The sequence below is a fragment of the Mercenaria mercenaria genome, chromosome 10, assembly GCF_021730395.1.
Source record: "Mercenaria mercenaria strain notata chromosome 10, MADL_Memer_1, whole genome shotgun sequence".
In the NCBI taxonomy this organism is placed as follows: Eukaryota; Metazoa; Mollusca; class Bivalvia; order Venerida; family Veneridae; genus Mercenaria; species Mercenaria mercenaria.
The window spans coordinates 4,488,178-4,505,132 of NC_069370.1; the positions used below are offsets into that span (position 1 = coordinate 4,488,178).

General features: G+C 37.4%; 1 protein-coding gene across 1 annotated transcript; it reads left to right on the plus strand.

The window, feature by feature from the left end:
• The first annotated feature begins 545 nt into the window (after positions 1 to 545).
• On the plus strand, positions 546 to 7,816 carry LOC123559874 (uncharacterized). The gene is made up of 6 exons (XM_045351993.2): positions 546 to 626; positions 811 to 887; positions 4,201 to 4,257; positions 4,911 to 4,961; positions 5,253 to 5,349; positions 7,392 to 7,816. Exons 2-6 carry the CDS (start codon positions 843 to 845, stop codon positions 7,553 to 7,555), a joined length of 414 nt encoding a protein of 137 aa, XP_045207928.1. The 5' UTR covers positions 546 to 626; positions 811 to 842; the 3' UTR covers positions 7,556 to 7,816.
• The last annotated feature ends 9,139 nt before the right edge of the window (positions 7,817 to 16,955 follow it).

Sequence of the window (16,955 nt, forward strand, 5' to 3'; positions counted from 1 at the left end):
GATGCGTGATAGTTCAAAACAGGCATTATATGACTTGCACTGGCTACCTGTGAAGGCAAGAATCAATTTTAAGATCCTTACTTATATGTACAACTGCTTTGTTGGTAATGCTCCTCAATATCTAATAGAACTTTTGTCTAGTAAAATTTCAAAACGTACACTACGTTCGTCAGAATCATCAGTAGGATGTTACGTTGTCCCTTATAACAAGAAAAAAACATTCAGTGACAGAAGCTTCAGTACGGTTGGACCAAAACTTTGGAACGAACTGCAATTAAATGTCAGACAAAGTGAATCAATTAAAATCTTCAAAAAGCAGTTGAAAACTCACTTCTTCAAAGACTCCTATTCATTGTTCTAAAATTCATACTACAGCAATTACGTTGAAGCAAATCAAGACTTTGTGTTAATACTGATGAATTGTTTTTACTGTTTTTAATGCATGAGTGTACAACGCCATTGAAGGTGCTTTGTGTGTTGAAATAGGCGTTTAAGAAAATTCTTAAGTTTCAAGTTTTATTCGAATACTACATTCTGGATAGTGGGGTGAACCGGATATCCTACCTATTTACGCTTGCGCAGTTACCGGTCTCCTTGTTGGTTGCAAAGGTTGAGCGTCTGAGAAGGTAAGAGTTTTCAACTATCTATATCTGCATATATCTTTGTAGGGACTGAACATCGTACAAGATTATATTGTTAGTTGCATCTTTATTTGTTAAATGCATTATTAGAAAAGTATATTATTTGTAAATTGCGCGTACTTTCGGTGAATTTAGATTAATGGTGTATTTCTAACCGGTATATTTTCAGGCTTTGGTCGTAACATAAAACACTCCAACAAAATGTACAGCTGTTCAAGAATCGTTGCCCCAGCAACCAGATGTCTGGTAAGTATATGCATTATTGTTTTTTATGAATTATTGTTAATGACACTAGCTAATAAGTTCTAAAATTGAAATATTCTTTTGAGGTCAAAAGGTTGAAGGCAGCCATTTTTAGAAGAGGGACTTCAAACTTGGAATCGTTTAGCTTTATACAAGTCCTCATTTTCTGGACAATTACATAGAACTGAAGCGCATGCAATGCTTTTAATCGTAGCATATTTAGAATTTTGATTTGACAGAGAAGAAATGAAAATTTGACTTGTCCGTAAATGATGACCTTGAAATCGTGATTCAATCAGTCCTTTAGAATGAATGATTTTCCTCTTCTTTATTTTTTTGGTTTATAAGAAATAAAGGAACATGTCGGGAAGTAGAACAAGTAGTGTTGGTTAATTGATCCACCTCTGTACAATTGCAGGAACTGGTGCCGTTTTGTCTAAACGAAATAAGTTTGTAACATGTCTGTACATTGCATTTTGTTACCAAAATCTGACACCTTGCATTTTGCAAATTCTTATTAAAAATGTGGTGTTTTATCACCCCATGGGTAAAAAACAATTGCCCTATAGATACTGACTTTTCTTTGGTAGCATTTCTATTTAGTAAAACTGTCTTAACAATTTTGTCTTTGAAGTGACATTTTACCCCACCCACTTGGTAACAAGCTGAATAATATTTTGTTGATAGGAATCTATACAATATATTCTAAATTGAAAGTACTTTGTAATTGAATGTTGCCAATTCATCTTTTAAACTTTCATTGAATGGCTTAAAACCATCTAAGAAAAAAATTATGCACATTTTCTTTTGCATGAAAACAAATCAATTATATGCAGCTGAATGGCAGCAGTCGTTTCTTTGCAAATGCCCCGTGATAATTGTGTGTCAAAGTCTTAAGATAATCATTCGCAGTTTTAATATCTAAATCAGTTGCTTTTTATACATACACAAATTAGTCTAAAACAAGTTTCATCTTGATTATATCCTCGTTCACCCGTGGTTCGCAACCATAAGACTTTGTCTTAAAGAAAATGAATAAAAAATAATCTAGCAACATAAATTTGTACTTACTAATAAAATTCAATCCATTTTTCACCAATATGTTTTCATAAATTACTCAACAAACAAATTTCAGCATCCCTAAGTAGGTCAAATATTTCCATGTATCACTGGGGGCCGCCATTTTTCTTACTACCATTCAATTCGCGGATGGGGTTATCCCATAATTCCTTGAAAATAATTTGCAGTTAGGCTACACCTAAGTCTATAAATGGGTTCTGGTACACATTAAGTCACATGCACCTAATATCAACATAAAAAAGTTTCTGTCATGGTTTCAAAAATGTTTCAACAAGACACCCTCCTCAAGCTGGCTAAACAAAGATGAAGAGACCATCACAAAAATTTCTGAGTCAAGTTTACCTGGCACTTTTGTCTTTTAAAGTATTTTTATGACAGAATATACATTTTTGGTGCTCTTAGAACAGATTCCCCTTCCTCTCGATCACAATAGTAAGCTTATGTCTTTAAGGTTTGTAAATACAGTCCATATTTCTACCCAATTGGCTATTGAATGTCTTTAAAACAGAAAAAATAATCACTTAAAAGATGGGGACTGAAAACTTAACAATAAAAATATGCTTGGCCTAATACAAAATAGGTGGCGCCACTGTTCAAGTATGGCGGTTGACTAGGCATGCAGACGAAGGAGAATTAGCGAGATATTCTTGTTTTTATTTCCTAAAAATGGATTTTAACAATGAGGAATTTTGGGAATAAGAAAATAAGGTAAATTTCTAGAAAAAATACTTTTAAAAACTCTTCCAAGTTTAAATGGCATGATTTTCGTAAAAATTAAGGTCGTCATGGTAGAGTAACCTCTTGTCAAAACATTCCCACGGTTGTGCATGCGGGACCTATGTTTACATTGGAGATCACGCGAAAACAAAGATGGCCGCGAATCGACGATAGTCGCGAATTGAGGGGAGTTGACGATATATTTGTGGAATATTATCTTATCCAGTATCCAGATGACATACAGAACCCAGACCTCTGCCAATACAGGGTCTTAAGTTAATGGCCAACGGCTATGGACATTTATCTAGCCTTTTCAAATTGTACTCCTGCTGAAGAGAATCTGGTCTTGTAGTTGGCTGAATTGCTTTACAATGTAGCAATTGATGCACCAGCAGAGTTCAAAATAAGCTGGACATGTGTAAAATGCAAAAGAAACTGTAGCTGACTTTACAGTATTCTCAATATTAAGCTATGCAGATTAAATATGGACATTTTGAAACGGATCTGAAGTGATAAACTTCAGCCCTTTTTTTGTAAATTTGGGGAAGGGTACCAGGTCCCTTTTGGAGGGGAAATTTACGTCGCGAAATCATTGTTTGGAGGAATATATTTGCTGAAAAGTTGTTAAAATCAGGACTGAAAATCAAAACTAATTTCATTTTTTTTTGCATGGGGAATTTTTGGCCAAGGTGGGGAAAAAAGTATACTTTTTAGATTGGGGAATGGGGCCGAATTTCGGCCCTAAAATCAGCATAAAAAAAGGCCTGAACTTGATGATTTACATTTTTTGTTTGTTTTGGGTTTAACGCCGTTTTTCAACAGTATTTCAGTCCTGTAACGGCGGGCAGTTAACCTAACCAGTGTTCCTGGATTCTGTACCAGTACAAACCTGTTCTCCGCAAGTAACTGCCAACTTCCCCACATGAATTATCAGGTGGAGGACGAATGATTTCAGACACAATGTCATTTATCAAATCGTCACGGAGAACATGCGCCCTGCCCGGGGATTGAACTCGCGACCCCGTGATCCGTAGACCAACGCTCTCCCTACTGAGCTTAGCGGGTAACCTACTTTGAAACAAATTATCGAACAAATTTTAGCGGACACATACTATGCTCCCAGGCCTTTTTTTATGCTGATTTTAGGGCCGAAATTCGGCCCCATTCCCCAATCTAAAAAGTATATTTTTTTCCCCACCTTGGCCAAAAATTCCCCATGCAAAAAAAAAATGAAATTAGTTTTGATTTTCAGTCCTGATTTTAACAAGTTTTCAGCAAATATATTCCTCCAAACAATGATTTCGCGACGTAAATTTCCCCTCCAAAAGGGACCTGGTACCCTTCCCCAAATTTACAAAAAAGGGCTGGCTCCCAGAGAGATATACTACATGTATGCTTATATGCACAAGTATGAAATGGCACAACCTCTGTAAGATTGTAACAACTCCTAGGATACAACTTGGTTGTAATTTTCTTTATTTTCTAAATGATTTATTCAGTATACTTAACGCTGTTGTAGGTTGCCAGTGGGAGCAAAGCCATCAGACCAATCAGTAGCACAGTTCTATCAAAAGATGTAAGTATGTAGATATTCAGGATTACTAGCACCTTTGCTAAATGTACAGATACCACCAGTTACTTGATTTTGTTCAGATTGATATCCATATGTGAAAAAAACATTTAATATTATTTTAGAAGGAAAAATATTGTCAATGAAGGTGTGTACAAGAAACAGGAATTGAAATTGGAAATTACCCATTCTTTGAATTTAGTGCAGTTAATATGGCTAAAAGCCTTTTTCAGGATATGTAAGGACCAGGGCTCGGGCAATTCTGAAAACTTGATAAGTCCGAAGCAAAATCACGACATTGGCGCTACCACACCTGCCGTATTATACATATTCTATATTTGTAAAACGTGACGGAGAAAAGAAATTAGTATGTCATGTATTAAAAATGATTTACTGGTCACCGCCAGTTACCATACAATGAAAACGCCCTTTCAGCGTTATATTTGATCATTTGTTTAAATTTTGATGTTTTCCCAAGAAAATGCTTGCAAGGATAAAATTGCCAAGGCGTTTTTTTTTGGCATTGGATTAAAACAAAGTCGTTCAAAAGTTCCATTTCATTGCGGTATTTTCGATTTTGTATCACTTACCCTCACCTTTTTAGGTAGCTTATCGACTAGTTGCAGTTTTCAATAAAATGTATGTTTTACTTATTTCAGAACTCCAACCTTAGTGTCACACCTGTTAGCACAAATGTACTTACGAACCAGGTAAGTTTATGAAAAGTCTTACATACAGTGATGGAGTAATAATTAAGTTCATAGATACATTATTTTAGCTCCTGAATTTTACCATCAAAAATAACATTAATGATTGTGTTAAATGTTGGTTTACTCAAAAATGTAGATATTACAGCTGGGAGTTTTGCACTCCATATTGTAATAATTAATGGTTTGACCTAGATATTTGTATGTGTAAATTCACTGCATGCAGCTGGGCTGGTTTGGAGTAGGTGCAGTAGTGACCATGTTTTAGAGCAAAACATTTTTCATTCCTTGCAGCTTAGGAACTTCCAGACCAGTGTAGCCAAACGTGATATTGACCAGGCTGCCAGATATATTGGAGCTGGTGCTGCCACAGTTGGTGTAGCTGGTTCAGGTATGTGTATATTATCAAGCTTTAATCGATCAATGTATGAAAGCAAGGTTATAAGCCAATGGCAGTTGATTTCACCACAGAACTAAGAGCAGACAAGCTTTAGCATGTGTTTGAATGAAAAGTGAACATACTAATTGGTTTAGATAATTTACAGCATTTCGGAATATTGAATATCCATAGTCTCGTGGTTGTCCACCATTTTAAACCACAAGCTAGCTTACGGAAGGTTGGTGGTTCTTCCCACAAGCCAGTTCACGCTTGAAATAAAGCATGGGGTTAGGATAGCATCTGCAGTTTCCTCCTCCATCCAAAGCTGCAAATAAAACAAAAATCCAATTTCTGTCAAAACTTCTTAGGAATGGCCACTGGGTGGTCATTACATTTCTTTTAATCTAGGGCATCCATGCAAAATTCGGGGAACCGTGGCAAAAAAAAAAAGAAGACACTTAAAAAAATCTCAAAAATAACTGGCCTGATTTCAGAATGATTTCACATTATTAGTCCTCCGATGACCCTTCACCAAATTCCTTGAAGCCATGTTAAATCGTTGGAAAACAAGGCCCAGTGGAAGCTGGGTTAGTTTTCTGTAAGCGTATTGCCAGGCTTTTTTCTAGGGTTTATGGGGAAAAGGCCCCTGGTTTAATTGGGATTTTTTACGCAGTAAATTGTCAAAATCGGGGAAATGTACCGACATCAATTTAATTGTGAAGTTTTTACATTTTATTACAGTGGTTTAAAACTTCCTTTGCAAGTTTTTCTGGTAGAAATTCAAATAAATTACAATTCCATATTTTCCCCAGTTGAAATTTAAGATAATTTATTCTTCAGGATTTTTTCTAAGTTGCTGTTTCTTGTGAGACCTTGCAGAAATTGAAGAACAGTTTTTATGTTTAAACTTTTGTTAACACTTAGTAAGTTTTCACTATTAAAAGTGTTTTCACCACAGTTTAACTAAATTGTCCAAAAAGCTGATTGTGTGTGTTGTGGTGGGGAAAATATCGGATCGCCAAAATAAGTGACCTTTTGATTTTAATGGTATAAGAACCCGCTGTCAACATGTTTTGGGTACTTCATACAATAAATTTTAATGTATCTATGTGTTTTGAAAGGTTTTTACTTACAAACATACAATATTCTAGCAGAATCATATATTTAATTTTTTGCGCCAAATTTGGGAAAATGGAGGCTGTTTGGCATTGGAAATTCGGTTGACATTCGGTCCTGTGGAACTGCTGGAAAAAGCCCTGATTGCTATATGGAAAATTTAATAAATCTGCTGAGACCGCTGGTTTGATGTCAAAATAACTTTCAGACAAATATTCTTCAGATGATCAAAAACAAAATACCTTCAAGCTATATAGATTTGTGTAACAACATTGGTAATTCTGTTCATATGGAAACTATGAAAAATCTTCACTAAAGTTTTTGCTGATATGAAAATGATTTTACTGGAATTTCTCTTGGATGATCTTTCAAATTCCTTCAGATCATGTTGATTTGTTAAAAAGCATGGAAGTCATGCGGCAGAGTTAGTTTTCTTTAAGAACTATAAGGAAGACAACAATCTTTTAAGAAACCACAGCCCGATTTCAAATGAATTTAACTTAAATTTTCCTTGGGTGAATTTATACCAAAGAATTTATTTTGATTTGTTGAAACGGGGCTAGTTTTCTCTACACGAGTCAACTGTATGTTTTCCTGAAACAGGTAGCCCAATTTTGATAAAATTGCACATAAATGATCCTTAGTTGACCCGACAAGTGTTCAGGCCACCTCCAGTATTAGCAAGCTAGGGGCAGCATATTTTGAATTTAGATAATGATACTGCATAAGCAACTTGCAAAGATAGCTATTTAGCAATATGTTTGGGTAAATGATGCTTAAAACTGGGAACAATTCTTAATTCGAATATTTTAAAATTTTAGAAAAGAAAATTTAAATTAGCTGACTTCTCAAAAGAAGTTTACTATTGTTTGACATAGCCGCAACTGTTGTGTTGCTTTATGAGTCATAGATTAATGTGTATTTTTATTGTGTTTCAGGAGCTGGTATCGGGTCAGTATTCGGCAGCATGTGCATCGCATTCGCCAGAAACCCATCAATGAAACAGCAGCTATTCGCTTACGCCATCTTAGGATTCGCTTTGGCCGAAGCTATGGGTCTGTTCTGTCTTATGATGGCCTTCATGATCATCTATATTCTATAAATTATGCATCTGTAGACAATACTGTACTTGTTTGGTTGACTTATACGATATTTTAGTGTGTGAGAATGTTTAAATTGTCAATACTGGTAACAGTGCTACAGGGAACAAAGGATAATCCAGTTCTCATTGTGATAACCTGTTGAACATCAGGGTTAACAAATGTGCTTATTTATACACAAGATTGAAACTGTCGTTTATTTTGGATTATCAGAAACTAGTAAAAGATTTTACGAAAATACTGAAATAAAATGTTGAAGAGTTGTTTCTTGTTGCATAAAATCTGTAATGCTAATGCATTGGAATTCATGATAAATGAAAAAAAGCAGTGGAATGGGTTTCATGTCATACGATGGATCAGTGACCGAAGTTGTGCCCCAGTAATGATTTCCATGCCATATGCCTGCCCTATGAAACGAGACATATGGGAACCTTCTGGTGATAGATGGGCAGCTTCCACAAAAGTTGTCCACTTTCACTTGAGCAGTTGTCCAATGTTCATCGAACTTGGTCAGTGTTTTTGGGCATATCTGACAAGTTGGATAGCCTGATGGATCCTTCGTCTCAAAGGAGTTGTGATCCTTGAATAACAAACATTTGGAAATTGATGGTGGCCGTCTTCAGTTGTTCCTAGTGTTCAACAAACTGGGTCACAATGTTTAGCTCACCAGAGCATAAAGTGCGATTTTGATCGGTCATTGTCCGACATATGTCCGTAAACATTTGCCATGTGAACAGTTGTGACCCGATATTTATGAAACTGTCAGAATGTTTGCCTTGGATGATTTCTAGGTCAAGTTCGAAACTGAGTCATGTGGGTTCAAAAACTAGGTCAGTAGGCCAGATCAAAGGAAAATCTTGTTAACACTCCTAACCACAATTTAAGTTTGAAACTCGTGAGAATTAGTCAGAATGTTTGTCTTGATGATCTATAGGTAAAGTTCGAATCTGGGTCATGTGGTCAAATCAAAGGAAAAGCTGGTGAACACTAGAGGCCACAGTTGTGACCCAGTCTTTATGAAACTTTGTCGGAATGTTTGTCTTGATGATCTCTAGTTCGAAAGTGGGTCATGTAGGGTCAAAAACTAGGTCGGTATACCAGATCAAAGGAAAAGCTTGTGAACACAGAGGCTACAGTTGTGACTCAATCTTATGAAACTTGGTCAGAATGTTGGTCTTTATGATCTCTAGGTCAAGTTTGAAACTGAGTCATGTGGCGTCAAAAACTAGGTCAGTAGGCCAGATCAACTCTGGTGAACGATATAGGACCCTCTTGTTAAGGGCATATCCCAAAGTTCATTGAGCCACATCACCTTTCCCACTGCAATGTCATAGAAATGTGTTTGATGACTGTTGACAGACAGTCTGAATTATAACATTAGTCATAAAAACGTGGCGACCAGGGAACTCTAGTTTCTTTCCCCTAAATAAATGTAGTGGAAACTGCTGGCCCAGTTTTAAAGTGATGGTTCGTGACCCTTTACTATGAATACTCAGATTACTGTGATACTCCAAAAATATGGCTAAAAATAGAAAAATCTTCGAATGTGTAACTGCTAGGTTTTAAACAACTCATTTAATTTGACTGCTTGATGGATCGTCACCAAAATTGCTCTGTATCATCCTTATATTTTAGGGGTCGCCGTACAAGAAAAAGAAAAGCCTTTTAATAACTGAACCTCTTGAAAAAAATCAGCCCCAAACTTGGTCTGAAGAATCCTTGTATTTGTTGATTGTTCTTTTAGGAGCTGCCACTGTAAAAACAAGATTTAATAAATTTTGATGGATTGCTTAATAATGGATATTCATCTAACTTGATGAGAAGCAGCCTTTAGTTGCAGTCCTCTGGCGAGTGAATTTGGGCCTCGTTCCGTTTAGTTCTCAGAACTCACATTTGGGAGACTGTTTTCTAAACTGGTTCAATTTATTTTGGTTTTTAGCTCGACTATTCGAAGAATAGGGGAGCTATCCTACTTGCCCCGGCATGAGCGTCACACAAATGTTAAAGTTTGCGTACCACCCCAAATATTTTCAAAGTCCATTGAGATATTGCTTTCATATTTTGCATACTTGTTTACCATCATGACCCCTGTCTGTAAAAAGGAGGAGGCAACTCTATCAAGCATTTTGGATGAATTATGGCCCCTTTTCGACATGGAATAAATGTTAAAGTTTGCGTACCACCATAAATATTTTCAAAGTCCTTTGAGATGTTGCTTTCATATTTTGCATACTTGTTTACCATCACGACCCCAGTCTGTAAAAAGGAGGAGGCAACTCTATCAAGCATTTTGACTGAATTATGGCCCCTTTTCGACTTAGAATATGCTCATTGTAATGTTAAAGTTTTACTCATAGCTTATACTATACTATCAAGCACTGAAAATAGTCGAGCACGCTGTCAACTGACAGCTCTTGTTGTCAAGCCCGCTTGCAGAAGCGGAGACATAGTCGTCCAAATGGCTGTTTAGTGTATGTGCGTTTGTCTGAATTTGTTTGTATGGACCATAACTTTGACATGCATGTAGCAATCTTGCTTATATTTGGCATGAATGTTAACTTCAGTGAGACAGAGTGTCAAGCGCAAACCTAAGGTCACAGTTTAGGTCGAATGTCGTGTCGAATCTTGTTCAGCCCAGAAATGATCTCTGGGTGACCCTTTACCAAAATTGCTCAAGCTGTTCTATTTCGATAAAAAGCATGGCCGCCAGGGGGTGGGGCTTATTTTCCCTATCTCTAAGCAGACTTTCATTGACCTTAAATGTGACTTACTTACCTACTTTCTTAGTATTTTAGCATCAGCTTTGACATTTGAAATTGGGAACAGATTTCAATACTTACTTCTATTTGACCTAATTGATGCCATGTTAATGACTGTATTGTGTGTTGTCAAAACTAATGAACCAAGTCGGATTTAAGGAAAGCTTGTGAACATGTACTAGAAAATGAGCACACAGCTATCTAGTCGAGGTTAAATATGAGCAACATTTTGCATTTGAATTGATCATCTTTGGTTGTTTACGGCAAAGGTACTCTTTGTTTTTCTTTGGGGTAAATGTTCCGTCTATGCGCAAACCTCTGGTCCCTATCTCAAAGGTCAAGGTCACACTTGGGGGTCAAAGGTCATTTTAGAGCTTGTTCTGCCTGTAACTTTGCCATGCATAAAGCAATCTTTTGTAGCTCACCTGAGCACAAAGTGCTCGGGGTGAGCGATTGTCACCGTTAGTCGTCCATCCATCAAAACTTTCCTTTAAACAACATCTCCTTAACCACCTGGCCAGTTTTGATGAAATTTCACAGTGATGTCTTTGGATGGTCTTTAAAAATTGTTCAAAGAATTGAATTCCATACAGAAGTCTGGTTGTTTCCATGGCAACCAAAAGAAAAAATTCAAAATATCTTGTCCTAAAACCACAGGTCCTACGGCTTTGATATTTGGTATGTAGCATCATCTAGTAGTCCTCTACTAAGATTGTTCAAATTATCCCCTAGGGTCAAATATGGCCCCATCCTTGGGGTCACATGGTTTACATGGACTTACATAGGGAAAAACTTTGAAATTCTTCTTGTCCAAAACCACAGGGTTTAGGGCTTTGATATCTGGTATGTAGCATTGTCCAATAACCAAAGGGCCCAGGGCTTTGATATTTGGTACATGTATGTAGCATCGTCTAGTGGTCCCCCACCCCCCAGGGTCAAATACGGACCTGGGGGTCAAATGGTTTATATAGGGAAAACTTTGAAAATCTTGTCCAAAACCACAGGTCCTAGGGTTTGATATTTGGACTCGGCGATATATGACCATTTTGTGTTGATTGCCGTAAAACCCAACTCGCTTGATATTTGGTATGTAGTATCATCTATAGACCCTCCACCAAGATTTTTCAAATTATCTCCTTAGGGTCAAATATGGCCCCACCCTGGAGGACACATGGGTTATATAGACTTGTATAGGGAAAAACTTTGAAAATCTTCTTGTCAAAACCACAGGTCCTAGGGCTTTCATATTTGGTATGTGGCATCATCTAGTCACGTCCTCTACGAAGATTGTTCAAATTATCCCCCTAGGGTCAAATAATGGCCCCGCCCTGCAGGTCACATGGTTTGTATAGACTTATATAGGGAAAACCATTGCCAATGAAAAACTTGACAATCACTAGACTCGGAATGTTGAAACTTTATAGGATGATTGGACATGCAGAGTAGATGACCCCTATTGATTTTGAGGTAACTTCATTAAAGGTCAAGGTCACAGTGACCAGAAGATGGAAATGTATTTCCAGTCAGTAACTTGAGAATCATTTGACCTAGAACCTTCAAACTTCATAAGGTGATAAAACTGTTTAAGAGTAGATTTGACCCCTATTGATTTTTGTCACTCCATCAAAGGTCAAGGTCACAGGGGCCATCAGTCCATCACACTTCATTTTCGATCAAATAACTGGAGAATTTTGACCTAGAACATCAAACTTCAGAGTGATAGGCCTTACAGAGTAGATGACCCCGATTATTTTTAGGGTTACTAGATCAAAGGTCAAGGTCACAGGGGCCTGAACATGGAAAACCATTTCTGATCAACTTGAGAACCACATGACCTTCAAAGGATGATTGAACATGTAAATTAGATGACCCCTATTGTTATTTTGGGTCACTTGATCAAAGGTCAAGGTCACAGGGATCAGAACATGGAAAACGGTTTCTAATCAGTAACTTGAGAACCATTTGACCCAGAACCTTCAAACTTCATAGGATGATAGGACTTACAGAGTAGACGACCCTTATCGTTTTTGGGATCACTTGAGCAAAGGTCAAGGTCACATGGGCCTGAACGTGGAAAACTCTTTCCCATCAATAACTGGAGAACCACTTGACCCAGAATGTTGAAACTTCATAGGATGTTTTGAGATGCATAGTAGATGACCCCTAATTATTTTGGGATCACTCGATCAAAGGTCACGGGCCAGAATACGAAAACCGTTTCCAATTTATCACTTGAGAACCAATTGGTCCAGAAAGTTTGTGGGATGAATGGACATGCCGTGTCGATGATTGCAGCCAACCATCAATGGCTCTTTGACTATCGCTCCTGTCCCCTATTGACTACTTGCCTCTTACTACTATGCATTGTCGGAGACGTGCGCTTTTCTACAAAAGCGTCCAGTTGGTATGTAGCATCGTGAAGTAGTCCTTTACCAAAATAGTTCAAATTATCCCCCCTTGGGTTAAAACTGGCCCGTCCCCCGGGGGAGTGTGTGTTTGTGTGTGTGTGTGGGGGGGGGGGGGGGGCGGGTACGAGCAACTAAACTCGGGTGAGCGATATAGGGCTATCATGGCCCTCTTGTTTTATTTGGCATAAATGTTTGCCTCAATTAGACAGAGTGTCGCGTGCAACTCGCAGTCCTTTTGACAGATAGTGGGTTCGAACATGTTGCCCGTGGGCATCTAGTTTCAAAAGACATGGCCACTTGTGAGGTTCGGAGATTGCTGGCCCAATTTTCAAATAATTTCATAAGAATGTTTTTGTTGGATGGCCCTCGACTTAGATTGTTGAATTATTCAGATTTCTTTTCTGAAAGCATTAGGCCCAGAGCTTAGATATTTGGTATGTGGCATGATCTAGTGGTTTTCTATCAAGACTTTTCAAATCATGACCTGGAGTCAATAGGGCCAATAGGTCACGCCCAGGTGGTCCCTTGTTTACATAAACTTATTAACCTGGTTTTCAAAAAAAATGGTAATTAGATTTAAGAAATAATATATCTCATTTAGTGATTTGCTCTTGAATAAGATCATTGTTTGGAGTTCAGATGCGTGTATTATTATATCACGAGGGCGCAGAACTGTGAATTGTTGCATAATAATACACAGTTTTCAGCCTTCTTTGTTTAATAGGAAAATGAAACGGGTCGTGTTAGAATGCCGAATATCCTTGGGTGGGAGGGCGGCGTCAATTCTTGGTTTCCGCTCAATAACTTGAGTTAGGAGGGACCGATTCAAATGAAACTTGGTATATAGGTAGCTTGAATAATTATTGAGCAGAAACTATTTACAGTCCCTTGTGACCATATCCTTAGACCTGACCCCAAAAACAATAGAGTCGTCTACTGACCACAGCTACCCATCCTATGATATAGCATGATATATGATATAGCAGGCCCAAGCGATTTCTTGTTATTAAAAGGAAACCAAATTGTCTACCAACGCGATAATGAGCAAAATAGTATACCAATCGTTTCCCAAAGCAGCATTAATTGAATAGTATGCATGATATATATTGCATTCTAGCCGACTTGGTGGTCTGTATAGTTCGCTTTTGAGGTCAGCGATGTTTTTGTACTTCAGATAATGGGACAGTCCGTTATTTAGGTAGCTCTAGTGTTATTCAGTACGATAGTTGTTCTTACCGAAATAAAGCAAGGTAAATCATTCTGATTACCTTATCGGCAGATGAGTCTACAAATTGAATTCTCAAACGTGAAAATCCAACTATAGTGATAACATGTTTCTGAATCAAGAGGTCCCGGGTTTGAATCCTGGCCCAGGCACTAGACATTTCTAAGAAGAGGCCAGTACTGGTTCTTCTCATGAAAGACAGCTTCGTGTGCATCGTGTTATATACATGAACCTGGCAATAGCACATTAAAGAACCAGACTGTCTATGTGCAAAGAGCTAGGCTAAGTTTGCAAGACAAGCCTGTATCTAACGGATTTCTTTGTTTTGGGGGCTTTCTTTTGCTGTTTCTCTGGTCAGACGTTTCTTGTCTGTACTAGCAGAGAATGAATTGGAGCCCTGAATGACTGCCTTTGTGTGAAAAGTGCCCTTGAATGTGTTTATTTTGAAAAAATCTGGTATAATTCTCAATGCCTTCCATCTGTAAAACGTTTAAAAAAAAACAACAAAAAAAAAAACAACCTCGTACTGTTTAAATTATTAAAGAAATCATTTCTGTCAAATCATTTAACCACTTGTTGCTACGGAAACCAGAATTTTTTATGTAGACATTCCTTATCTCCTAATGGCCCCTTATCACAACCATATTTTATAGATATATTTCATATACTTTTCAAGTTATCACTGCAAACAGTGGACAGACAACAAATCTCTACCAGGTTTTGAACAGGAAGGGGACAAATAACTGGAGCAATTTAGTCAAGTGTCAACATTGGAACGTTACTTCAACATCTTGATAGCAGTTTTTTAAAATTCTTTCTATATACATGATGGCAGTTTTTTTTAAAGTTCTTTCTATATACATACTGGCAAGAGCATGTTGCTGACCACGCCCCTTTAACAAATCTAGATAAATTGAAAAATCTTGGTGGAGGGTCACCAATGAACATTTCTGTGAAATAATTTCAAATACAGACCAGCCATTCAAATGTCTTTTCAGTATATTATTCATAGCTGTAGCTGGCCCTCAAATGACTTTGATAAAAAAGAACACCTTGTCTGACAAGAGTAATCGGGCAAAACAAATTTAAGCTGAAACATCATTCAATGGAAAACCCAAACAAGAGGGCCATGATGGCCCTATATCGTTCACCTGAGTTAGTTGCTTGCTTGAACAAATTTCTTTGCTTAAGCTTCAAAAATAAATAACTTGGTGAATAGGTCATGGTAAGGATTATTAAAGATAACTACTGAAATCTATTAAAAATGTACAGGTGGTCCAAATCTCATTGCTGTAGCTTCAAAAGCAAGAAAGTAGGTCAGTAGGTCAGGGTTAAGAACATTAAAGATGAGTATTGAAATCTGTGACGCCAGAAAAGGTTCACGAAACCCTGTTAGACTTAAACAATTATAAAATATTTAGAAAGTGAAATGATTTTCTTGTTTGTTCTTTATTTGCTTGAACGAAATTGGTAGAATCTGTTATAACTGTTCTTGATTGCGCTATGTGCTTCGAAAGGCTCTAAAACATGTCACAACAGCATCACCAAACAAACAACAAAACCGTATATATTTTCTGTTGGTCTTGCAGCTTGCTTAAAACGGTGCTAGGCGTGAATACAATAGAGGTAAACAAAATCCTTTGCTTTTGAACCGGTACAACAAAACGCTGTCTATATAAAACCTCTTAAACCATTAATACAGCAAGCTAGTTGCATTTAGTTTCGGAAGGGTTTGTCCTACGTGTTCAAAATTATGAAGGGGGTTTATTCACCTCTAAATGTTAACAGGATGGAGTTTGTTTTAATAAAATCGGCTCTAATATTCGATAATTCTTGCAGCACATTCGCAAAGAGAATTTTTTTCAGTTTTTTCCCTTGGTCTACAACTCTTCAGAAAATCATTCAGATTCAGTGGTTTAGAGCCTTAACGATGGCCTTAATGGTGGAGAAAGATCTCCGGTGCCCCGTCGGCATTATTTCATGTAGGATGGGCACTTAGATATACCCACCAACCGTTCGGTCTTTCTTACAAAGCATTCTACCAAGCTATGTTTTGACATATGAGGGGCGATACCAGGACCTTTCTTACAGCGTACTTTCTGTGTGATAAAATCTGCAATATTAAAGATTGTTTGGAAGCATATAAGGGAACCAAGCCAATTAACAACAGTCTGGGTAATGAAATGTGCAACACATATCACGCCCCGACCCCCCAATCTGACTAAAGTACTTGATCTTCTAAAGCGTAGCGTAATTGGAGATGTACTTTAGTCAGATTGCCCAATCCCCTTACTAACTGACTAATCTTAGTTCTATTGTCTAGAAACATTGTACGGACTCATTTATCTGAAGGGACCAGAAACATTTTACGGCCGCCGCATTACACATAAACACTGCTGTTTTGATAGTTAATAATTCCTTGGAAGCATGGTTGCAACCAAAAAAAATAATAGCATTTTGTTTGTAAAACCGCAACCACCGGAAATGGCCGTAGATAAAAAATATAAACACACACACCTTTTTATTATATATTGTGAAAGGGGTCTTATATATTTTATATTTTCATTTTAAGTTTAAATGCTTTTTGTCGGAGACGTAGTGTCCGGTCCGTACGTAAGGGTGTTTAAATATTCTGTGGCATAAATATGTTCCCGAAAGGTCTTGCCCAAGACCCAAACTCGTGACTCCAATGTCAAAAGTTTAAAGGACCTGTTACGTGTCTGGTCATTAACCGTGCCATTCATCAAGGGATTTTAAAATTACTTTGCATAAGTATCCCCTATAACGAGGTGATTTATAGGGCCTTAGATACGATAGGGTTATTATGATAGTAATGCTGTATTCGGCTCGAGTGGATTTTGCCAGATCGGATCTCACATTGTTCACAATAATGACATCTTGTTAATATGCCATGTTGTTGTATGGTATGTTATGTTTATGTCAGATGCCCATAAGGGTTTTGACTTGAAAATAAACTTTGAAACACTCGGCGCGCTAGCTAGCGCCGAGT

Excerpts from the sequence above, each read along its gene's own strand:
- LOC123559874 (XM_045351993.2), top strand. The coding sequence starts at position 843 with ATGTACAGCTGTTCAAGAATCGTTGCCCCAGCAACCAGATGTCTG. Across the intron at positions 888-4,200 it reads CCCCAGCAACCAGATGTCTG|GTTGCCAGTGGGAGCAAAGC; the intron begins GTAAGTATATGC and ends ACGCTGTTGTAG. Across the intron at positions 5,350-7,391 it reads AGTTGGTGTAGCTGGTTCAG|GAGCTGGTATCGGGTCAGTA; the intron begins GTATGTGTATAT and ends ATTGTGTTTCAG.